This window comes from Pelodiscus sinensis, chromosome 5 (genome assembly GCF_052426305.1).
Source record: "Pelodiscus sinensis isolate ZL-2025 chromosome 5, ASM5242630v1, whole genome shotgun sequence".
NCBI classification, from domain to species: domain Eukaryota; kingdom Metazoa; phylum Chordata; order Testudines; family Trionychidae; genus Pelodiscus; species Pelodiscus sinensis.
The window spans coordinates 66,716,141-66,741,130 of NC_143056.1; the positions used below are offsets into that span (position 1 = coordinate 66,716,141).

General features: G+C 43.4%; 1 protein-coding gene across 3 annotated transcripts; it reads right to left on the minus strand.

Moving 5' to 3' along the window:
- DNAL1 (dynein axonemal light chain 1) lies at positions 1-23,559 on the minus strand. Of its 3 annotated transcripts, none has more exons than XM_014576290.4 (8): positions 23,403-23,559; positions 18,773-18,811; positions 13,911-14,020; positions 12,604-12,659; positions 10,610-10,665; positions 8,025-8,151; positions 7,284-7,427; positions 1-5,621 (listed from the first exon to the last, which is right to left on the minus strand). In XM_014576290.4, the coding sequence occupies exons 1-8, from the start codon at positions 23,403-23,405 to the stop codon at positions 5,575-5,577; spliced, it is 582 nt and encodes a 193-aa protein (XP_014431776.1). In that variant the 5' UTR covers positions 23,406-23,559; the 3' UTR covers positions 1-5,574. The 3 variants fall into 3 exon arrangements, with proteins under 3 accessions (XP_014431776.1, XP_006128667.1, XP_006128669.1); XM_006128605.5 differs by having other exon boundaries at positions 7,284-7,430; positions 23,403-23,544; XM_006128607.5 differs by lacking the exon at positions 23,403-23,559 and having other exon boundaries at positions 7,284-7,430; positions 13,911-14,016.
- Positions 23,560-24,990: the final 1,431 nt, after the last annotated feature.

Genomic DNA, 24,990 nt, shown 5'->3' on the forward strand with positions numbered 1-24,990 from the left:
TGCCCCCCCCCCCCCCGTACTCCAGGAGGGAAGGGCTGAAGCCTGGAGCTCTACAGCTTTTTCCCTCCCCCTCCTTGGTGCTCTGGTGTGGGGAAGAAGCAAAACTGGGAGCCACACAGCCTTTTCTCTCTCCCTCTCCCCTGGTGCAAAGGGGGGCAAGACATGTGGCCTCTCAGCTCCTCCCCCCCCAGTGCTCCAGGGGGCCTCCCCCTCTCCGGTGATCCAGGGGTATGGGAGCCATGCCCCCTCCACGCACCCTATCACACACCCCCTAGGTTGGGGGGAGAGCCAGGCCCATCTTGCCTTCGCCCCCACTCCCTGGTGGCCAGAGGGAAAGGGGAGAGAGCCAGGGCCGGTGGAAGGGGCAGGGGGAGGGAGAGCAGGGGGGAGGGGCAAGACCCAGAGCGGCCTCGAGGCCGGGGGGCCTCAGACCTTCCCTGGGAGGGGGAAGAGCCTTGGCGTTGCTACCTTCCCCCCACCACCGCAGCCAGGGGGAAGAAAGCCAGGCCACCCTCAGCCCAGCCCAACCCCCCGCAGCCCAGAAGAAGAAAGCTGGGCAAGCCTTGGCCCAACCCGCCAATGGCCATAGCCGGGGGGGGGGGGGGGAGAAAGAGAGCCAGGGCTGGGGGGGGAGGGGGAGAGAAAACTGGCAGGAGAAAGCCAGGGCTGCCATACCAGCAGGGAGCTAGGGTTGGCAAGCGTAGTGAGCAGGGGGCACCGCCCTTTTGTTCATGTTTAAATTGCACTTCATTCTGTGAGAATCATCCCACAAATCTTGTCAATGTATTGCTGTTTTGTGCTAATTCCCATTAGTGCATCTTTCTAGTCTGTTCTCAAATATTGCAGCTGTGTTGGGAAATTCTGCCTGTGTACTTGTATAAGAACATAAGAATGGCCATACTGGGTCAGACCAACGGTTCATCCAGCCCAGTAGCCTGTCTGCCGACAATGGCCAATACCAGATGCCCCAGAGAGAGGGGACACAACAGATAATCCTCACGTGATCCCTCCCCTGTCACCCACCTCTGGCAAAACAGAGGCCAGGGACGCCATTGATGGACCTAACCTCCATGAATCTATCTAGCTCTTTTTTGAACCCTGGTAAAGTCCTAGCCTTCACCACATCCTCTGGCAAGGAGTTCCACATACTGACTGTGCACTGAGTGAAGAAAAACTTCTGTTTGTTTTAAACCTGCTGCCTATTAATATCATTTGGTGAGAATATGTAAATAACTTCCTTATCACTTTTTCTACACCAGCCATGATTTTATAGACATCTATCATATCCTCCCCTTAGTCTCCTCTTTTCTAAGATGAACAATCCAAGTCTTTTTAATCTCTCTTCATATGGGACCCATTTCAAACCCCTAATCATTTTTGTTGCCCATCTTTTAACCTTTTCCAGTGCAAACATATTTTTTTTAGAGATGAGGTGAATACATCTATACACAGTAATTAAGATGTGGGCATACCATGATTTTATAGAGGCAATAAGATATTTTCTGTCTTATTCTCTATCCCTTTTTAAATTATTCCTAACATTCTATTTGCTTTCTTGACTGCTGCTGCACACTGAATGGATGTTTTCAGAGAACTATCCACAATGACTCCAAGATCTCTCTCTTGAGTAATTGTAGCTAAATTAGTCCCCATTATATTGTATATATAGTTGGGATTATTTTTTCCAATGTGCATTACTTTACATTTATCAACATTAAATTTCATTTGCCATTTTGTTGCCCAATCACTTAGTTTGGTGAGATCTTTTTGAAGCTCTTCACAGTCTGCTTTGGTCTTAACTATATTGAGCAGTTTGGTATCATCTGCAAATTTTGCCACCTCATTGGTATGATACAAAAACTATATGCAGATAAATAAACCAGCAGGACTGTGGGGTAGGATCAGCAAGTGTTTTTCACACCTTCTCTTCATCCACAAAAAAGGAAGTTAAAAGGCCATAGCTAGTTTAATGCTAAATGACATAGCCAAATGGATATTTCTGGGCCCACTGTTGTGAGGCTGGCCATATTCACAGGCAAGAATATAGCACATTCTTTTCAAATATGTATTAGAGCTATTGTCAACTCTTTAGAAGTTTTTTTCCTTCCTTAACCTCCTCCTTTCACCTAACAATTGGCAGAAGGAGAAGGAAAGCAGAGGGCAATAGCGTTACATGAATATGCCAGATGAAGCCATCAAAGCCCAGGGTGCCTGAGGACATACTTTCTCATATCAGTCACTTTTGCTAGCTTTGATCATGACTCTGCAGCAAACAACTCCAAACTGGATGTGCCGTGTAGTGCTTAAAAATGAATTACAGAAGCTACAGTATTACTAGCCCTCAGGCGACACATGTGCAAACAGGTTCAAAGCATGTTATTTTAGGAAACTCTAACACCACAGAAGGGAATTCATTTCAGCAATTAGGATGAATCAGTTTTAAAGTAACTCCTACTGACCAATATTGTTTTTAAGCAATTACTTTTGAAATCCTCCTCATCCCTCCAGAGGAGTTTGTAAATGATATGAAGAGGACTGTTCCTACTTGGCAATTCCATTTGCTAGCAGTATTTAGACATCAAGTTTCAAACTTACCCAGGCTTTGGCTTGTACTGAGAAATGCTAGTATTCCAGTCACAGCATTAAAGGGCAAAAATCTAGCTTACTATTCTTATACACAAAAGTAGATGGCAGCAGAGGCCGAGTATATCAGCAATGCCGGGTTTAAAAAATAATATGCAAAGCCACCTCCTGTCTAAAGAATTATTAATTACTAACTCTCTGAATTAATTTATAGCTGAAAGCAACCATAATGAAAAGCCGGGTATCAACAGTTATCTGTCTACAAAGTTCCCAGCTTCACCCATCTCCCAACAGTATCGTGTATGGTCAGTGTTTTCTTGTCCCAATCACCAGTAGAGATGGCAATCCTAGAAAATTACTTCAGAATGGCAAGATGACCAACAAATCCACTGGAGTGATAGGCCGACTGAGACTAGAGACAGACTGCATTTAAGGCAGCACAACAGCCTGCCTAGAAAAGTTTTATACCAGGTGAACAATGTCAAAAGCAGAGGCCTCTCTGCATCTGTTCATTAAAAAAAGAAAAAAAGGCCCTAAAATCAGATTTGAGGCTTATCTGCAATGTCTGGGCAAATATGGGCATAAATGGCATACATGTTCCACTGGGACTATACACAGTAGTTATAAAGAAATTAACAGCATTGAATGCTTTGCCCGTAGTATTCTACTCTCCTCAGTTCACACAGAAAGATTGTAAGAGCTGGGATTCTATCAGAATAGACTGAGGAAAAGTAATGATACTGTCTTTGATAAGAGGAGCTTAATGCTGCTGTTGTCTGGGGCTAATTGCATCACTATTTTCCCATCTTTGATCATGGATTCCAAAACCCAACCACAGCTGCAGCTTTAGGAACACAAGACAAATTATGAGTGAGGTTCTGTTTTCTCCCACTCTCATTTTGCTCCTGATGCGGCAATATGCTCATTGCTGCCAGTTTAATTTGATTAAACTGAATTGGTACCAGAAATAGGAAAGTAAACTTAGAACTTTAGCAAAATGAGATTTTAAAAGGCCTGTTTAGGTCATTTTATCTATTTTTAGGGGTCAGTGATGATTTTTCCTCTACACTAATTTCACGTGTTCTCTCTAAATCTTTATTTCATGCATTTCATTTTTAAAAGATTTATTGTCACATCTGGTGACTTCACTAAGATGTCACCATGTGGCAAAGCATTTCAGCTTTTTATTGATATTTATTTTCCAGTTCCTACTTCTAATCTCTTCTGTCCTTTCCCCAGCAGTCACCTAAATCTTTTAGTCTAGTAAGCTGCCTACATATGCGCTTTAGAAACAAATGAGTAGTGTACCCTGTAATCAAAACTTACAGAAATACCCTCATGTCCAGGTCTTTTGTACACTTCTTTGTTTCTGAACAGTTATCAACCTCTTTGGTTTAGTAGAATACTCTAGAGCTATGAAGGGCTATATTCATCAGCCGGCTACAAAGAAAGTTATGTTCAGGCTAATACCACAAGCCAGTTAGTGGCTAGTAAAAGCCTATGTATTCAAGTCTAAAGTGCCTAATTTCTTATAACAATGTAAAGAAAAAAACAATAAGTACTTAAACTCCACCAAAAATTATTCAAAGAGTTTCCATTGCCTATTTAAAAACAAATAAATAAATCAAAAAAGAGTCATGGCCTTCTCCGTAAGGAAGTTTTGAGTTCCAGTGCAGTTCATGATTATCAGCTATAGGTCCACTGCTAATGACAAGTGATCACTGCCTTTTCTAATATAAGCCCATGACAATTATCAACCCTACTGAGCTACAGATACTGGCAGAGCTCTGAAGGGCAGACACATCAACCTCACATGTTTCTGAAGTGCTGAAGGGTGATTATTCTTGAAATAAATGCAGACATATATTCCATTTCAGTGTGTGCATGTCTAGCATGCTGGACCCAGAAACTTTTGTCTAGCAGTACCTGTAGAGGGGCAGCATGCGTACCTTGTGGCTGTGGCCCCTCGCACCTCCTCTACAGATGTGGGCTCACTCCATGAGGGTGCAAACATTCCTCAGTGACACTTCCATACTGGACGTTTGCAGGACAGCCACCTGGTTGTTCACACACATTTATGAACCATTATGCTACTACCACATCTTCCCCAGGGAGCACAAGCCTTGGAAGAGTGGAAGATTTGAAAACTGTGATCCCTATTGCAGTAGACTCCAAACCCTGCCTCCAGACTGAAGTACTTACTTAGAAGTCACCTAAGTGGAATACACATCTGCATCTACTTGAAGAAGAAGAAGAAATGGTTACTTACTGTAACTGTGTTTCTTTGAGATGGTGATGCAGATGTATATTCTACAATTCACTCTCCATGCCTTCTGCATCAGAGTCTCCTCTCATAGGCTTTTGTGCATAGGCTTTTAGGGCAGCTCTGCCTCATGTAGCCTAGGAAGAGTCCAAACTCACAAGGTTCAAGTTCTGCCCCTCTACAATATTGCTAGGCAAAAGGCTCCATGCTGGGTGTGCACACACATTTGCCTAACATCTCAAACCCCAGATACAATTAGTAACCATTTCTTTCTGTGACATTATTAAAAAATAGCAAAAGCCTAGTCTACAAAGAGTCTATAAAACAAAACACTGCTCTTCTGGCCTCCATATTTTAAATTATTTTTTTTAAAGTTCAGGTGCACACACGGTTAACAAGAAAAACTGTTCTACCATAATCAGGGAGACAGAACTACAAGTATTACTAATTAGGATAAAAACCAGTATGTAGTTTTGGTTAAGGACTCTTATTAACTTAATAATCTCACTTTCAATAGTTCTCACAGAAGAACACATGAAATGTACAAAGTTAGTGTCCCCATGTTTTGGAAATTAACTCTTTAGGTGAGGAAAGGAAAGTATGGATATGGGTTACTTAAAAAAAACTGCCCAAAGATTGTCTTGGAAACAAACATTTATACAAAAGCTTTGTGTGCTGAACTGCTCTGAAGAAACTTAAATAATATAATACCACATAAGAAAGAATTGTTAATTTTCTCCTTCTTCACCTTCTTCTTGCTTAATAACTGGGACACCTAAAACAGAGAGAGAATAGGTCTGATAAGACTCACAGATACAGTGCCCACTAATGTTAGCCAACTAGCGGTAAAGAGAAGATGCAAGAACGAGTTTAAGCTGACACCAGTAAAACAGTCTTTTAATGGAATGCTTTTTAATGGAAGAGAAAAAAATCAAGCTTCCCATGCATCTGAGTGTCTCCCTGCCTTGCTGATTCTGTCCGTTCTCCATTCACTACCCCAGGCCTCATCTTAAAAGCTCTCCTGTGCTGTTGCTCCCATTTAGCACGGACTGCAGTATATCAGAGCATGACCTACCAATAATGAGTGGACAGCATTCTGCCTGACTGGGTCACCTGAGGAAGGAGCATATGTTGTTCTGATGATCTTACCCTGACAGGGTATGAGCAACACTGATTAATTCTTAAACCCTGTGTTGTGCCACTTTTTATCAATCATGCACTGGTGTCATTATGTAAACAAGGGTTAACTCTTTGATCATACAAACATATGCTTGTCTGCTCTTATCACAGGGCCCCCGTTGCTCCATCCCATCCTTCATATTAACATTTCTCTCTAGCCATGCCTCAGTATCCTCTTTTCTCCCTTCTCTTCAATAATTCAGGTTCTTACTTCTCATCCTCTGCTCCCTACACTAATACTCTGTTCTTCACCCATTTGCCACCTCTCCTACTACTGCTTTTTTCCCACTGCTCATCTCCCAGCTACTATTTTGGCTCCTCATTAATTCTACCCTCCCTGCCCATTTCTCCCTCATGCTGTCTACTATTATCCAATCAATCCTCCACCCTTTGGAAGCAAAACACAGAAGCTCTTTAGATTTGCTTCAAAGGACAAGTGAGCTGTTTTTTAAATAAATATCAAGAAAGTTTATGATATAAGCCATTAACATAAAATTTTAAATAAGTTTAATAACAAAACAAAATATTTGAAAATCATTTCTCCTTTTATTACCTGTCAGGACATGAGCTTGCAATTCTGTGTTTCCCCTGAAAGAGGTGATGATATCCCTAACCATAGAATCAAAGTAAGGAACTTATTGTGTTGCTATGATCTTGGTGTTTTCCCTCTCACCATCTCTTGTGAGAAAACCCAGAATCCTAAATGTGTGTTTTAAAAGATAAATCCATTTAAATTATTGGGAGCTCACCATTAAGTCAACATGTGAATTCCACTAGAGATTTAAAATCTTAACAAGTATTTTCTATAAAAAACAAAACATATTCTAGTTCACTTCTAAGTTATGCTGTTTTAGTACTTTGATGGGATATAGTCCAACACATCAGAGCAAGACCTTCTCTGAAGCTACAGTGATGCAAAGTGATAGGTCTAATTTGAAACAGCCTTTGTTGTAAATGAAGTCACTTTGAAGGCTTGAAGCCAACTCAGCACAGCACTCACACTCAAACCCTCAAAAATCCACTCTGAAAAGAAGTTGAGGCTATGGCCGAATAATGCAGTTTATACAGAGATAAATATGTATTAGAGTAAGTGTTGAAAGAAAAACTAAAGAATGCTGCTCATTAAGTTGGTTCCCTCCTCTTCTTCCAGATCTCACAATTGTACTTTTGAGGTTCTGAGCCAATACCCTAGTGTTTTCATTACACTAAGCAAAAGGTCTTTATACTAAGTGCCACCCAGCTTCTGCCTAAAGCTCACCATCTAGTTTTTTCAGCCTGGGCACCCGTTTGGTTGCTTCCTCAGTCCAGCTGCTCTGCTGATCAGCAGAGTATTTCTCTTCCAGTGGATTGCCCACAAACACCAAATCCTCCAGTAATGGCAAGTCAGCTAGTCTCACAAACTCTGCTGCAACCACAAAAGAAGATGTTAGAAATAGACTGGAACATGAAAAGCACATCTGCACCAAAGCTTCCTTTCAATATCTCCACAGACACATCCAGAATGTTTTTAAGTACAGGATCTGGATTTACTGGGTACAAATTGGGTACCAGGATAAAGAACGCAGGTGGTAGGTGATAACAACAATGGGCCACATACATAGTTCAAAGAACAAACCCCATATGACACAGAAGTTGAATACATGGATTTTCTCAGTATTTTTAAAATCTCTTGTATGAGCAGGCATCTGAAAGCTTGTTCATCTCTTCAGGCTCAATATTAAACTTGCTCACTCAGAACCTTAGGAGCCAACTTCCCCTCTTTGGCCCAAGTTGTCTCAGCTGGTGCACACTCACCACCTGATAGGTGGGAGACTCATGCTCTAGCCTAGTTCCCCTGCTCTACTGGCTCTTTAAATATTTATCCAAAATGGAAGAGTTTCCTGACGAGACTGAGAGCGCCCTATATCAGACTATCCCATCACTCAGTGGTTACAGAACTACAGTGTGTTTAGCTATTTAGTAAGAAATTGCAAAAGAGAAAATAGGTTCCCAGGTTTACCCCAATCTTTCACCAAGTTATTGGACATATAGAGAATCTTCAGCTTCTTCATGACATGTATGCCCTTCAGCTTCTCAATAAAGTTGTATGAGATCCACAGCTCCTCTAATGTATCCCCAACTGCCTCCTGGAAAATGATAATATCTCTCAGAAAAGTAAAAGTAAGTCTTCCTCTGTTTCCCATATAATCTCTGCTCCCCTTCTCCCCTCCAGATACTATGTTATACAACAAACAGAACCATATCTTTGAATATTCCTTTTAACCAAGTTCCTAATTCCAGATGACAAAACTTCAAGGAAAGAAAAATCCAAGAAATAAATCTCTCAACTTGTTTAGAAAACAAATTAAGACACTAGTAAAATATCTTGAAAATCTGAGCAGAGTTCTACTCAAGGCATATGGAAAGAAAAGAGATAATTTAGCTGCATGCACAGAGTTCCATAGTGCTAGAGCAATTCATCAACCATTTTAGAGGGTTCAGTTTGTAATATAAGGGATTGCGGAGTTTCAGATAAGTACATGCTTATATCTGCAGGTTTCAAATTTTACTTTTTGTCTTCAGCACTCCTCTAGCAAGAGTGAAGAGAGATTACTTATCAGTAATTGTTCTTTCAGCATCGCCTCTGTGCATTCACACCTGGGATACAGCAGCCCTGGTACTGAGCGGAGGAACTGCCTTGAAAAGCCATATCCTCCAAGCAGGAATGCACAGAGGAAGAACAAACTCTCTCCTTTATTTTTGTACTTATATAGCTGTCTTAACACAGAGGTAATATAAGACTGTGATGTGCTCCCTCTCCTTTAGATCTTTGTCTTATTATCTATATTTCTACCTTTGCCCCTGTACTATATAACCTACATCTATTCTAGGGTGACCAACTGTCCTGTTTTTACTAGGACAGTCCCTTATTTAAGGCCTCTTCCCAATGTCCCAACTAAAAAAAAAAAAAAAACGAGCACATTGTTCCGTATTTCCCCTGTATGGGGCGGGGAGAAGCTGCCAGTGCTCAGGGCTTTAGCTACTAAAGCCCTAAGCACTGGTGGCTCCCCTCCTCACTCTGTATGCTGTGAGGGTGAACTTCATCCCTGCAGTGAGGCAGGATGGGCAGGGAGCCACTGGCACTCAGAGCTTCAGCCACTGGAGCCCCAAGCACCGGCGACTCCCCACCCCCCCATTGTACAGCTCAAGCCCAAGTGCTGGTGGCTCCCTCCCATCCCCCTCCCGTCTTCAGGGATGAAGCCCTGCATGCTGGCAGCCTTCTTCCCCTCCCCCTCCTGAGCACTGGTGGCCCCCCTCCACAGTGGGGCTGAAGCCATGAGTGCCAGGGGCTCTGCTCCCCTCCTCTACATGTGGGGCTGAAGCCCTGAGCACTGGTGGCTCCCCCACCCACTGTGGGGCTGAAGCCCCAAGTGCCAGCAGCTCCCCTCCCCCTCTCTCCCACCTCTGCAAGGCTGAAGTCCTGAATGCTACTGGCTAAAGCCCCAAGTGCCGGTAGGCCTCCCCTTGGTGACCCATATTCTGCATAAGGAAATATGGGTACCCTTCTTTCATCCCATTGTTCAATGTGCCAATCTCCCCTGGAATAGGTAAAGCGTACCAGTGTGGTTTACAGGCAGGCCAACATGTGAAGTGATTGACCACAATATGCAAAGAGCCTTCTGGTGGGAGATGAGATTAGTAGGGCCGACAGCCACCACAGGCCTGGGGGCTAAGTGTGTGGGGCCCAGATCCACACCCCAGAAGGGGCAGAGCCTCAGTCAGAAGGTATGAGGCCAAGGGCAGTCTGTCCTTAGCACTGCCCGGAGTGCAGCATTGGGCCACCTCCCCATCCCTCAGAGCCCTGCAAAACAGCACTACCATGGCAATTCAAAAGGATCTGGAGCTCCAGCCCCCCTTCTGGACTCCTTTGAAATGGCAGGCCCCTGTGCAATTGTTCCCCCCCCCCCCCTACTCTTACTCCATGGGCAGGCCTGAATGAGATTCATATAAGCAAAGGAAACAGAAGTTATAATTCATACAATGCCACTGGAGTTTAAAATGCAGATTCTCTATCAATGTGTCTTACAGTCTAAGGAATCGATGCTGTGTGCAGAATCTCAAGTTAAGGGAGCTGTGTGTGGAGGGCCTTACAAGATGATACATCAGCTTAGAAAAACAACAAAAGACAACTGCAAAGGAGTCTGGGAAAGATGACTGCTTGAGACAATAAGAATAGCAGACAATGCATATTTAAAAAGAAAAAAAGTTCATTTTAAACTTAATGGAGGATTTAAATGTTTTACTTGGATTAGCATTTAAAGTCTATAAAAAAGGAGGGCATTTTAAGGAGAGATTTCAATGAAAAGGACATGATTGACAGGCACAAGATAAATGAGAGACTGCTCCAAGCATCATTAGCAACATGTAGGAAGCTGAAAAGATGACAGCAGAAGAAAACAAAATATTTGGTGAGGCACTAAGGTTGAATTGTGTGAAGAAAGACACATGGGTATGTAAATCAGTCTTCTTCTATGCCTTGATGCAAGAATTACATAGCTCTTCATTGCTAAAATTAATAAATGTAAACTACAAACAAGGACATACCAGGCCGTTCAGATTCTTTATGTTGTTTCTACCTAGTGAAAGAATCCGCAAATTTTCTGCAATGAAGGGAAAAGAACTTATTAACAAACAACTGGTGCCTTAAAATGTAAACAGCTGTTGGAAATCTGACAGCATCCTGTATACCACAATCAAGAGAGATTTGTCTTCTGAATAGACTATATTAAGGAAGAATGACATACCAGAAGCAAATTAGATACTCTTTTAAATATAGATTGTAATGAATGGGTGGAGTGAATGGCTCAAGAATAGGTTGTATAAAGTCTTTTATCTGTATGTTGTCTGTTCACATCCAATCTAGGTAGATATTAAACAAAATAGGCTGTCAGTCTGGTGTTCTAGTGCTCATGTGCATGAAACATGTTTAAAGTTTTGGCTCTGATCTTACTTCCCAGGCCAAGAGGGATTGGGACCATTACTAAGGAGACAGACTCAATTCCTGAGGAGGCAATATCTGGTATTGCTCACTCTATAGCAACCAGTGTCTGATTAGAAAGAGGTCAACTATTTTGGCCTGTGAGTCTAGTAACAATATCTCCAATCTGATGAGATTTATTTTCAAATTGCCTATTCTTGTTCAGAAACAAACTGTTCTAATGATGTGCCAGAACACCTTAAGCTATCAGTCTTTTTGTAAAACTTCATTTCTAGCTATGTTTCCAGATATATGCATACATAAAATCATTCTACAGTGTCTAGATGGGTTAACCTCTAATCAATAGTTTCCATGTCTATTTCAAGCCCTTTCTCATGGCCTTCATTTGAACTAGGCATTAATTGCCTAATGATCTTATTTTTGTCCTGTTTGTCCAATGAGAACAAGTAGAGTATGTACTATTTAATAAGGAGGCAAATGAATTTCCCCCTCAAATATCAATGGATACTACAGAGAAGGCACATAAGTTGTTTAGAGTGGTTGGGATGGACTTTGGTTGGTCAACAGTGACCTGTCCTGGCTAGCCATACCTTAAGTAAAGGAAGGAAATGAGGACAGAAGGCTTGTACATGGGAGGTGGAAGAGAAGGGGAAATAGATGGGCTTTCACGAAGAAATTCAGGTGCAACTGGAATTCTTAATGAAATCCAAGGATTGATGCAAGTCCTGGTCATATTACTTTCTTGTGAGAATATGACAGGATATAACGAGAAAAGGTGATTAGGTGATATCTTTGGAAGGGAAAAAGTAAAATTAAATGCCACTCATAATATAATAAACCTGAAGTCTATTGGAACCATGTTACCTTGAATTTCCCAAATTCCCCATCCTATGGAAGAAGACTCTTGATTTAGCCAAATTATCCTCAAGTTCTCTAAGTCATGATTATAAATTATGGGTACATGTTCGAAAAGCACTGACCTTTTGAGCATCCATTCAGTTATTAGAAACCTTCAAATATAAAACTGGTGAACTAATATTAGTTGAAATGACCTCCAATTGGGGAAATGTTACTCCATAAATATTTTTGTACTCAGAAATCCCAAACTTTGCAGGAACCAAGATTTTTCCCAATGTAATACTGACATTAAGTGAAACACAATGATTCAACTTGGCCTAAACCTCATCTCTCAAGGGAACCAGGCACCTAAGTCTAGGCTGGAGAGAGGCATCTCTCCATCACTCAGGATTTACAGCTCCGTACTCTTTCACAGAATATGGGGCTATGCAAAGTCAGCTCATTTTTAAGAAACATGGAGGCAACCATGCCTCCATATATTCAATTAGTTAAATCACTCAGTCACAATGTGAGAAAATGTGGGTTAAAATCCCCATTTTCCATGATGTGAAATGGGGATTGAAATGGAGGTCTCCTACCTTCCTAGTGAGTCCCATTTATTTATTTGGAAGAGAGGGAGGGAATGAACGGTGATATTAGAACAACAGAATGTCAGCACTTGGTCATGTGTCGTATGTTATCAAACATCTCTAATCCAAGCTGCTAGAATATAAACACTATTTATCATTCACATATCACTTACTTAGGCCATTGAGGTTGGCAATTTTCTCAATGCAGTTTGTAGACAGAGACAACTTCCTTTAAAAGCAAGAATAATTAAGAGCTTATATTAACAGTGCAAAAGGAACAATTGAATCAGAAGGCTGTCTTACAAATAACTTTTTGTTAGAATAAAATCACGCTCTACTCTTCTTTTATTATGTGGTAAACCCACTGGACACATACATAGTCCTGTTCTCCTCAATTTCACCACCAATTTTATACCATGTGTGTGGCATCCTCCTTTGTGTGACTGGCTCAAACAAAAGACAGGTTAAAGGTTGGACCTCCCTTGTTCAGCACCCTCGCAACCTGACTTATCCCAAAGGAGGGAATTTGCTGGATCAAGGGAGGTCTCTGCCACTGGCCTCTTAGGATGTTCCCCCTTCAGTTGGCTTTGCTCTGGCCCCACTGCCACTGGGCTCCAGTCTGCAGGGCTTGGACTTGGACTCCAACCTACAGGGGCTTCCCGGAGATGGAATTCCCCAGCTGTAGTTGACCTGGTTCTCCCCCGCCAAACTGGGAATCTCCAGGGTCAGGGCTTGCTGGCTGTCCCGCTTTTGCTGCTGGCTGCCACACTGCTGCCCCACCCAGCCAGGGCTCCCTGGGACAGGGCTTGCCGGTCTGGCTTCTGCCCTGCCCAGTTGGGGCTCCCTAAGAATGGGGCTCACACTCTCGCATGCCGGGGCATTCTGATCCAGCAACATCCGTGGAGAGTCCTGGATTTTGGAAGTTCAGCCTGTACAATATTTCCCAAACTTTTCTTTCTGAGGCTACTAGTTTGCTCTATTTTGTCCTCCTTCCTCATTCATATGAAGCTAAAATTACTATGTTTTTCTTGGAGAGATTTTGGTCAAGAGTGATGCTAGGATGCCGCTCCGGCACTTCAAAGGGGCTTTGCAACAGCAGAGCTGGGGATCAGCTGGGGACTCCAGCTGATCCCCGGTTCTGCTTGCACTGCCCCTTTGAAGTGCCATTTTGGTGCTTTAAAGGGGCAATGCATTAGGAGCCGGGGACTCCAGCTGATCCCCGGCTCTGCGTTGCAAAGCCCTTTTGAAACGCCATGGCGGTTCTTCCAAAGGGCAGTGCTGCATGGAGCTTCGGGTCAGCTGGGAACTCCAGCTGATCCCAGGCTCCATGCAGCGCTGCCCTGTTGAAATGCTGCCGTGGCATTTCAAAGGGGAGTTGTACGCGATTAATCACGTGATTAATTTTTTTAATCGCGTGATTAATTGCGATGAAAAATTGTAAGTGCTTGACAGCCCTAATTATTTATTTAATAGAACTTACTCGCAGTTAACAAGTGTGGACAGAGATGCATCCATCTTCTCTACAGGAGGGACCTGAGCATATAGTTTCACCTCCTTGGCCTCCGATGGCTTCTGGCCATTTTTTTCTTCCTGGGAAAAATAAAGAAGGCAGACAAAGGACAAAAAGGAGGAGAGACTGATTGGAATCTGCAGTTGTTATAAAAATTATCCCTAATCAAGAAAATAGAAAGAAAAAGTTTTAAAATCTTGTTTGTGTTTCCTGGTGTTGTTCATCTGAATTACACTTCACTTCCAGCAACACAGCCCCTAACTCAACTGTGTAACTAAAAGGGATGACAACATACATGCTAAAACCACTTTAATTTAAAGAAGAAAGATCCAACTAGTTTATTTCCAAGATATTAAAATGCTTATCAATACATCTATTTTTCCTAAATTTACTGTGAGGATCCGTGGATCAGATCCAGGATTTTAAGTCTCCAGCAAACTCTTCTTCCTCTCTGTCCTTTTCATCTACTCATTTCAGTCTGAATTAGGGGGCCACATACAGCAGAAGTATATACTTAACAATAGCACTACTTTCTAGAAAACCTCCTTTCTGCTCCATCCCTAAAGGTCAGTTTCAGGGGAATCAAATTTAAACTGCATTGATCTGGCCTTCTAATAATTCTGGAAACCTAATCCCAACTCTGAACGCATGTTTCCAGACCACTGACAGATCAGTTACCAAAAGGTCTAAGTGTAAGGTACAAAAACCTCAAATTACAATCTGAAATCTGTAAGTCTCAAAGCATAGGCAAAATTGGTAAAATGGTAAACTGAGAAACATTCACTTTTGGTACTAAAATAATTAAACAAAAACATACATTAAAGGAATATTATTTACATTGCAGTCAAACACTTAAAAGTTAGGAAATGCCAGATTTACTGATGTCTGTGCAGACTTAATTCTACTTCCTTCTGCATCTATCCTGTGTATCTCCCAACACTGGAATGACTAAAATAGGAGAGGGAGCCCCAGGGTTTATGCTACAGACTGAGCCAGCCATGCATTCACCCTGCAGCAGTGGCTCCTGCCCCATGGGACTGCCTGGGCTTGGCTCCCTGCTTTTGGTGTTGTGATTTGGTCCCTGATGCTTGAGGTTGCAGCACCACTCAGGTTTTGTCTGTCTGCCCCTGTAGACACAGACAAAGGATCAGCTGGCATAAACCAGAAAGGAGAGCCAAGCCCAGCCAGCGCCACTGCATAGGCGTCTATTAAATCAGGACTGGAAGCTTAGACTCCTGCATAGGAGTCTATTAAAGCAGGACAGTCCCATGAAATCCAAGACAACTGGGAGGTCTGATCCTGCCCAATGAATAAGGTGGGGGTCCTATGGGAAAGCACTATGTGATCACATCATTCATTAAGCATATGAAGAGGGGGGTCTGTATTTAGTTTGCGTGGACAGCCACAAAACTGGTATTTCCAGGAGTTATGGGCAGTTCTTGGCCCATGTAGTGCCTGCCCCAAGAGGTAGGAAAGGGATGCTGGGTCATATGCTAGAGCCACTGGAGTGGGGAGTCTGGACTGTTTTCTGTCCCATGGGTACCTCCAGAAAGGTATACTGGCCACTGGGTCCATATGCCACATTCTGAGAAGGGAGAAACCCAGGTTGTCTCAATTTCCCCCCTTATACTGCTGTAGCTGGATGTTTGCTAAAAAAAAAAATCTCTGCTGTTGCTGCTATGGTGATGTGACCGCAGTCTCAAAATGTTCTTGGGCTTAGCTATTATTTTGTTCTGATGAGTTTTATTGTAAACAAAAATAAACTTGCACGTAAAAGGAGTAACAGCATGAAACCAGAAGGGACTCAATGAGATTCTATCACATCTCCCAAGGACATGGGTTAGGAGTAGGGAGAATAGTTAATAAAAAGAAAGATCCTGAGTTGAAGATCCACACATGTTGACAAAACTATTATCCAACCTACTCTTGCATTGTGCCTGCACACTCCCCACCAAGCCCTGAATCTTATAGAAAGTATAACAGTTTAAATAACTGCTCTAGATCTGCAAGGAATTAAGCATGTTTGTCACATCTAGCCCTGATTCAAAGCACATTGAGGTCAATGGAAAAATTCCCATGGATTCTGGATCATCATCCATACCAGTGTTTGATATAATAGCTGTGTGATGTCCAACAGACAGAGCTTTCTAGAGAGTTACTGAAGCCTGAAGGCACTTAGCCCCTAGGCACATCCCAAAATGGAGGTTTATACTAAGTCTAATTGAAAGAGAATAATATATAATAATTTTTTGCTCATTTAAACTTTGCACAATGGATAACGCAATGGAAATGCAAATGTGAAGGAAAACACTTATGGCTGACACTGGTGTAAGTAATTTTTTACATTTATATTGTTAAAATATTTCAAAGAGATTTAGTTTTGGATTCAATTTTTAAAAAATTACTTCTGGGAGTTTTTACTTCATCCACTGTTCAGATAAAATCTTAGCTCAACTATGTCAATGAAAAAATTCCAGTTGACTTCAAAAGGGTCAGGATTTCATCCTTGATTACTGTGCGCTAGGGATAAATTTTCATTAGATGATAAAGATTGCACAGACTAAAGAAAATCAAAGGTCCTGAAGAGAAAACCTGTTTGTAGTACAGGTTGAACCTCTATAGTCCAGCACACTCTGGTCTGGCAACATCCGTGGTCCGGCATGATTTTAGTTAGCTGGATGTCCACTTCTCATGGGTGTGGCCAAGTTTCCCAATGCCCCATAAAGTTTGTTTACAGCCACCAGTCTTAGCTGTCAGTGTTCTATGCTATTATTTAGGTCTAATTCAGTGGTCACCAACCAGTAGATCAGGATCTACTAGTAGATCTTGGAGTCTCTGACAGGTCTTCACTGGTTTGGCCAAGAGGCTATCAAATGCAACACTTCAGTTTTATTGTAAACAAAAACTGTGTCCCCTCTCCACACTGCTGTACATCTCCTGCTCTTTGCCTTGGAGCTGTTCCTTCTCCTACCCTGTATTTTATCTTTACAGAACAGGGGCGGGGGACACAACAAGGTTTGGGATGGAGGGAATTTGCTGGCTGCTTTTGAGATTGGTGCAGAGCCAGGGCAGGAGTGAGCCTGCATTAGTCCCACTGTACCACTATCCAGGAGCCACCTGTGGTAAGCAGTGTCCACCTGGAGCCTGCATCCTGAATCTCTGTCCCAGTCATGTACACACTCATGCAAAGGAGGTGGGGCAAAGGTATCTGGGTCTGAGGTAGATCCTGGATTGCACTTAAATTCAAAAAGTGATCTCATACTTTAAAAGGCTGGAGACCACTGCTCTAATTTACCCCCAAATGTCTTCCTAAAGCTCAGTACGCAGTGCAAGTGTTGGTAATGCTGCTAGAGAATACTGAACTCCCCTGATCCAGCACATTCTTTGGTTTGGCACCAGTCAGGTCCCAAGAGTGCTGGACTTGAGATGTTCAACCTGTATTAGATCTTCTGTTAATGCACAATCTGACAGTGTTAGGCCTGAATTTAATAGGAATAGCACGCAGTGGTTCAAATGAAAATAATTTCAGTGAGATATTAACTGGGATGTTAAATTGCGGTTAATTGACTAGTCGAGTAGTCGATGGAATTTCCATCAACTACCTGACTAGTCGACAGGCACTTACTCCTTCCTCCTTTGCAATGTACAAGAGACCTCACTGGGGCTCTTGTACATTTCAAAGGAGAAATGTGGAACTCTGCCTACAACCCAGGGCCAGAAGGAAGTCCTGCTGACTCCGGGCTGCATGCAGGTGCCTGCTTTGAAGTGCACAAGAGTCCCCAGAAGGGGCTCTTGTGCATTTCAAAGCCATGGACCCGGGGTCAGTGGGGGACCCGGGGTCAGTGGGGGACTCGCAGTACCGTGCTGACCTCAGGCTCCATGCTCCACAGCATGTCGCATGGAGCCTGGGTCAGCTGGGGACTCCCCAGCTGACCCCGGGCTCCACAGCTGCCCCTTTGAAATGTGGAGGCGGCATTTAACTCCCTTGGAGTTTTAAAGGGGCAGCACTGCACAGCTGAGCCGGGGATCAGCTGTGCAGCCGCTGCCCCTTTGAAACACTGCCTTGGCATTTCAAAGGGGCAGCACCGTGAAGCCCAGCTGACCCTGGGCTCCACAGCCCTGCCCCTTTGAAACGCCGAGGCGGCATTTCAAAGGGGCAGCCACCGCACAGCTGATCCCCAGCTCAGCTATGTGGTGCTGCCTCTTTAAAACACTTCTTTGGCATTTCAAAGGGACAGTGCTACACAGCTGAACGTAGGATCAGCTGTGCGGTGGCTGCCCCTTTGAAACGCCGCCTCAGCATGAAATGCTGAAATGCTGAGGTGGCATTTCAAAGGGGCAGCTGTGGAGCCTGGGGTCAGCTGGGGAGTCCCCAGCTGACCCCTGGTTCTAGGGAAATGCTGCTCTGAACCCAGGGTTAGGTGGGGTTTTTGCCAGCTGACCCCAGGTTCCATGGCGCTTCAGTGTTTTAAAGGGGCAGCTGCCCCTTTGAAACGCCGCTTTAGGGTTTCAAAAGAGCAGCGCTGAACAGCTGATCCCCGGCTCAGCTGTGCGGCACTGCCACTTTGAAGTACCTCTTCCCCTTTGCTGCCTCTATCTCATAGCAAATGCTTATCGGGTAGTCAACTAGTCGACTAGTTCTTAACATCCTTAGACATTAATAAAATAATGTTGTTTCATGAAACTTCTTTTAGTGGCAGATGTTTCAAGGAAATTATTTTTGCTACCTCACTGTAATGTTTTCATCAAACTGGATGAAGCTATCCTATTTACAAATGAGATCCAGGACAAAAGGTACCACTGAGAGCCACAAATGCTCCTCTTTTACTTACCCATCTGGCTAGAGCTTCTTTAATAGTTGTTGCTTTTGCCTAAAAAAGAAAAAATCAGACAGATCTTTGTATTTTTCTGACTGAAGCTGACTGACATAGTCAATTTAATTGTTTAAAAATATTTGATTTAACTATTTCAGTTAAAAAAAAATTTAACAAAAACAAACCTGATTTTTAAAAACTTGAATGTTTAACTAAATTTAAAAAATCATATATTTGTTTTGTTAAAATAAAATGTTTGCTGTGGAAGAAAAAAATCCAGAATACATAAAGCTGTTGTTTTAGTTAAATAAAACAATTAATTTGTCTGTTTGGTGATGTTCTCCTGCTAATACAGCATGGCAAAAAAATCCTCCAAACATTAGTGATTAACCTGTTGAATTACAGATAGTTCATCTCCTAATGACTTCATAAATATCTGCTTCAGTTACTTTTGGTAAATGAAATGACCAAATAATGATTCATTTTCTGATATAGCTTAAAACTAATCTGAAAAGTTTTCAAAATAAATCACTGTTTAAAAATGTACATTGTATACCGTCTAAAAAGGAAACCTACATCTCTCTGAGTTGTGAAAAATATATATTAAGGTTATAACAATCAATAAGAATGCACTTTTATGTAGAAAACCATGATTAAATTGAGTTTCCTGACTAGTGATTTAAACCATTATTTAAATTACTAATTTGATTTAAATATAATCCACCCTGTTTGTAACACCCAAAAAAGTTTTAAAAATACACCCAAAACCACAAGGCTTTAAAGGACTAAGGGGGGAGGAATGTTTCTGTCAAGCATCTCTCACAGAATACAGTCTTTCAACTGCTTTCTCACTTTAAAATCAAGAGGATTCCAGTGTGAATATCTTTGCTGATCTTCACTGTACAGTACGACACAGAGAGAGATTTTGTGGTAGCTAAACAGATCAGAGAACTCTAATGTTATGCACTTTGGCAGTGTCTAGACTGGCAAGTTTTTCCGCAAAAGCTGTCTACACTGGCCGCTTGAATTTCCGCAAGAACACTGACTTCCTACTGTCTGAAATCAGTGCTTCTTGCGGAAATACTATGCTGCTCCCGTTCGGGCAAAAGTCCTTTTGCACAAAGCTTTTGCGCAAAAGGGCCAGTGTAGACAGCTCAGATTTGTTTTGCGCAAAAAAGCCCCGATCGCGAAAATGGTGATCGGGGCTTTTTTGCGCAAAAGCTCGTCTAGATTGGCACGGACACTTTTCCACAAAAAGTGCTTTTGCAGAAAAGCGTCCGTGCCAATCTAGACACTCTTTTCCGCAAATGCTTTTAACGGGAAACTTTTCCGTTAAAAGCATTTGCGGAAAATCATGCCAGTCTAGACATAGCCTTTATGTCCTATGCTCCATTCAGCAAGAGTCATCCCATTCACCCTAGCGTTAGTTTCTGAATGGTCTCATTATGTAGTAGACCACATTACACTACTGCAATCTCAAAGCAGCAAAACATGTATAATTGTAGAAAGGTTCAATTATAAGACCCTTGGGGCAGGGACCATCTTTTTGTTCTGTGTTTGTAGTAGGGATGTAATAGTATAAACAGTTAACCGATAAGCAGGAGCTTATTGATTACCATAACAGTTACCTGTACGCTCCCTGCCCTGCTTCCGGAGGGCCATACAGTTGGCTCTGTATTAGAGCAGGGCAGTAGGTGGGAGCCGGTACATGCCGGGAGCCATCTTAAAAGCTGGCTTCTGGCCCCCATTGGCTCCTGGGGAGCTGGCTGCCGCCCCACACTGCAGACTCTTCAGTATAAAGCTTATACTGCAGAGCTTGCAGCGTAGCTGGCTCCCTGGGAATGGAGCCGGGAGCCAGCTCCTGACATGCACTGGCTGCCAGCCCAGCTCCCGGGAAGCCGGTTGCACTGGGGGCTCTGCAGCATAAACTTTATACTGCAGAGCCCGCAGCGTGTAACTGTGTAACTGCTAAGATTTTCATTGGTTACACAATTACTTAATTAACCACTTTTTAACGTCCCTAGTTTGTATAAGGAACCTAGAACAACAGGGTCCTAGTCATGACTAGGACTACTAGGGTATGTCTACACTAGCCCCCTCCCCTGCAAGGAGATTTAACAGCTAGTTCGATTTAGGGGCTTTAATTCGAAATACTGGGTCCCTGCCGCATGTAGACGTGGGCAGTTTGTCCAGAATTATAAATTTTAAAAAAAAATGGCAACCAGCCGGGAAGATGCAAATCAAACGTGGGATATTTAAATCCCGGGCTTGATTTGCAACTTCGAATGCCTACATTAGCCTCCCTAGTTCGAACTAGGGGGCTAGTGTAGACATACCCCTAGATACTATGGTAATGCAAATTAATAAATAATAACAACAAAACAACAACAACAACAACAGCAGAAGCTCTAAATATAAAAGAAAAGTGCACAAGCTTTTTGCCTGACTACAGAACATATATGTGTGAAAAGACCACTAAGCTGTCAAAGTGATCCAGAATCTAACAAAATTCCAAGCTTGTGAACCTGTCTCACAACTGGTAGGGATGTTCCTTTATTTGGGGATGCAGATATAAACCTCATCGATTCTTCCAGTTGCTTTCCCAGCCTATCAACATCAACACAATCTTATCTAGATTAAGCTACAGCCATCCAGCCTTTATGCATGTACAGTCATGTAAATTACATTTGGTAATTTGTTCCACTACACTAGCTGAATCAAACACCAAGAGCATAATAGGACTGAGACTCATTCTTGTATTAAAAACACTGCATCCTTTCTTCCCTCTCTAACTCTAACAACTCTGTCAAACCCTGTGAAGGACCACAGATGAGCCAACAAAAGTAAATATCTTTTAGATTTTAGCACTTTGAGACATAATCTGTTATTTATAATATGCATGTTCCATGCCTAATACAATGGGGCCCAACTTGACTGCAGTATGCAAACACTACTGCAATATAAATATTAAATAACTGGTTCAAAGAGAAGTGACAGATATGATAAAATCATCAAGGACCCTTGATCTTTGTCACATATCATTCAATGAATAGATGACTAATGCAGTTTCTTTCCCATACCTGAGCCTAAAATCTGACAAAATTTTAAATTTACATAATACATGTGATATAATTTAAATATAGGGATCCTAACTTCTTCAGATTTGCACTCCTAACTGTCCTGCCTCTCCCACTACTGACACCTGGGCTTCATGCTGACGGTGAGGATGAAAACCAGAAGCATGGAAACAGGTCATTTGGGTAGCACAGATCAGAAATCAGGGTTTCTTGGAGTGAGTTTGTATTTACTCCAGCAAAAATGCCAACATTGCCTGCCTTTTTGCTACTGGCATGCATCAACTAGCCTTGTCTTAAATTTCACATGAACCAGCCAATTACCAAGAACCTTCACCTTCACTGGCTCCTTTCCCAGAGCGATTCATCTTAAAAGGTTAGATTACTGAAAGGAATAGCAAGTAATCAAAATAATATACTGCTGGTTATGCCAAATGATCAGTGTTTGAAAATGTCACCTTTGACAGATCATATTGATGCGTCAGGAATAACAACAAATAATCTAAGGAAATAATAAAAATCTACACACACACACACACACACACACATACACACAGGATTGGTAAAAGAGAACAAAAACATTAAATAATCCATGCTCTTCCCCTTCAATGGAATAATTTCTTACAAAGAATTATCACAGAAAGTTTACAAAAAGTCAACCAAATACAGCAATGTTTCCAGAAAGTAAAAATAGATAACTGGGGTTCATCCTCATTTTTATGCATTTAATTCCTACTGGTCATTTCAGTCAAATAAAACAACATGGAATTTCTTAGGTAAGTGAGCAGTAATCAGGCTTGTCAAAGTAGATTCTGTATTTGTTACAGTCTTCAAAACATCTATAAATTTTAATGCATTTTAATGATGGTGACTCCTGGCACTCAAGTAGCTCAAGGATGATTTGCTCCTACTATTCTGATCTATCTCTGGAATAACTCTCTTTCCAAGACACAATTTTGTGTTGGTTTGTTGTTTCTTTTTAACGGTCATTCAAGATTGAAGGAAATACCCCCGCAGTCTTAGACAGTGGACCAGTTTATGTGATGCCTAATGGCCCATTTATACCTCTCCACACCAACACCTCTTGCAGCTCCCATTGTAGGGACCTGTCAAAGGGGACAGGAGGACAGCAAGTGGTGGCTATTCTGGACTGCAAAACACCTCTAGGAGGCTGTTGCAGCTTAGAGCGAGCAGAACCGAGGCTGCTTTGACTTATGCTGGGGCCAGCTGGGCTTCCGGCAGGGCCCAGAACACAGGAGGGGCAAAGGCTCCTCAGCTCTGTGTGGAGAAATAGGGAGAGTCAGGCCCAGCATTGCCACGTTCAGTGAAATATGCTCCCGTGGCCAAGCTCGGCGCCCCAGGCCCCTTTCCCTGCCCTCCCATAGCGAGGGCCCTCTAGGCCCCCCAGCTCCCCCTTCCCCTTACCCCAACCAGGTGTCCTCAACCCCGCCTCGCTTCCCCCCGAGCCAGGTCACCTCCTGCCTCCCCCTGCCGCCCCGGTCCCGTCTCCCCCCTTTTCCCCATCCAGCCACACACGCACCCAGCTCCCCCGCTGCACCTTTCAACAGACTCACCATTACCGTTGCTACTGTCGCTGATCCGGTTGCTATGGCACGCTAATCTCCCGCGCATGCTCAGCGCAGTCGAGGCGAGACGCTAGGGATCATAGAGACACCATGGCAACCAGACAGTCCCTAACCCGGGAACCACGTGACCTTTCCCGCCGGCTCTGCGCTCCCCTCTGTGCTGCTGCCGAGAGCGCCGCTGTGCGCTGGAGGGCGCGGTCCGCACCTTGTTCTCGCGGATTCGGCGGCACGCGCCCAGCGGCACGGTTACTTCTCCGCGGCTGCCTGTGAGGGCGGGGGCGGGGAGGGAGAGAGGCGGGAGGAGGCTGTGAAGTGCCGTGCGGGGAGCGCAGCAGCACGGCTGTGTGGGTGGGGTTGTCGCTGCCCGGATTACGGTTTGTGAGGGGGGACGCGGCTCTGCTGCAGCAAGCGGGGCTGCCTGCTAGCGCCGTCCGTGCGGCTGCGAGAGGGGCTGAGGCTGCGGCTTCAGCGAAGCGTGTACTGCGACGCCGACCCTCCCCTCTCAGTGAGGGTGCTGCTGAGTCTCCGGCGCCGCTCTCCCACGTATCCCCACGGCACCAGTGGCGCTCCCCCTCGCCCGGCTCTGGCTTGACCTCCCCAGCGCTATGTCCCTCACCACACTGGGAGAGGGACCCTCCTCTGCCCGTCTCATCAGTGCCCCCCAGCCCTACTGCTGACCAGATTTTATTATGTATCGGGGGAAGAAAAACCTCTAGATCAGTGGTTCTTAACCTGGGGTGCACGCACCCGCGAGACATGCCAGATTTTTATGATATATCTTAGGTTTAAAGAACTGACCTACTTCAATTATTTTTAATAAGGGGTGCGAAAACATATTTTGAGAACCAAAGGAGTGCAGGCTGCAGTAAGGTTAAGAACCACTGCTCTAGGTACTAAACACAGCCCTGGTTGCTGCCAATGCTGCCTGGTATATATGTGTGTACTTGTGCTACTACTAATACAAAGAAATTACGAAGTTTGTATAAAACACCTCTGAAATGGGTAGAGCTTGTTTTTAAATGCCATGCTATTTTTTGTGAGACTTGGCAATGTAGCACATTGTGGAACATTAGATGTCTTTCCTGCTCTATGGTGAGTGTTCAATAGGGCTGTGTCTACACTGGCATGAATTTCTGGAAATGCTTAAAACAGAATAGTTTTCGTTACAAGTATTTCCGGAAAAGAGCGTCTACATTGGCCACAGATGCTTTTCCGGAAAAGCATCTGTAGCCAATGTAGACGCGCTTTTCCGGAAAAGAGCCCCGATCGTCATTTTTGCGATTGGGGCTTTTTTCCGGAAAAGACTACTGGGCTGTCTACACCGGCCCTTTTCCGGAACAGTGTTCCGGAATAAGGACTTATGCCCGAGCGGGAGCAGCGTAGCTTTTCCGGAATAGCAGCTGATTTTGTACAGTAGAGCTTTGTTGCTTTTCCAGAAATTCAAGGGCCAGTGTAGGCAGCTCGCAGCTTATTCTGGAAAAGCTGATTTTCCGGAATAAGTGGCCCAGTGTAGACACAGCCTAGGTGTTAAAAGGATCCTGTCTGCCTGCCCTAACAGGCCCTGCACACTTTGCTT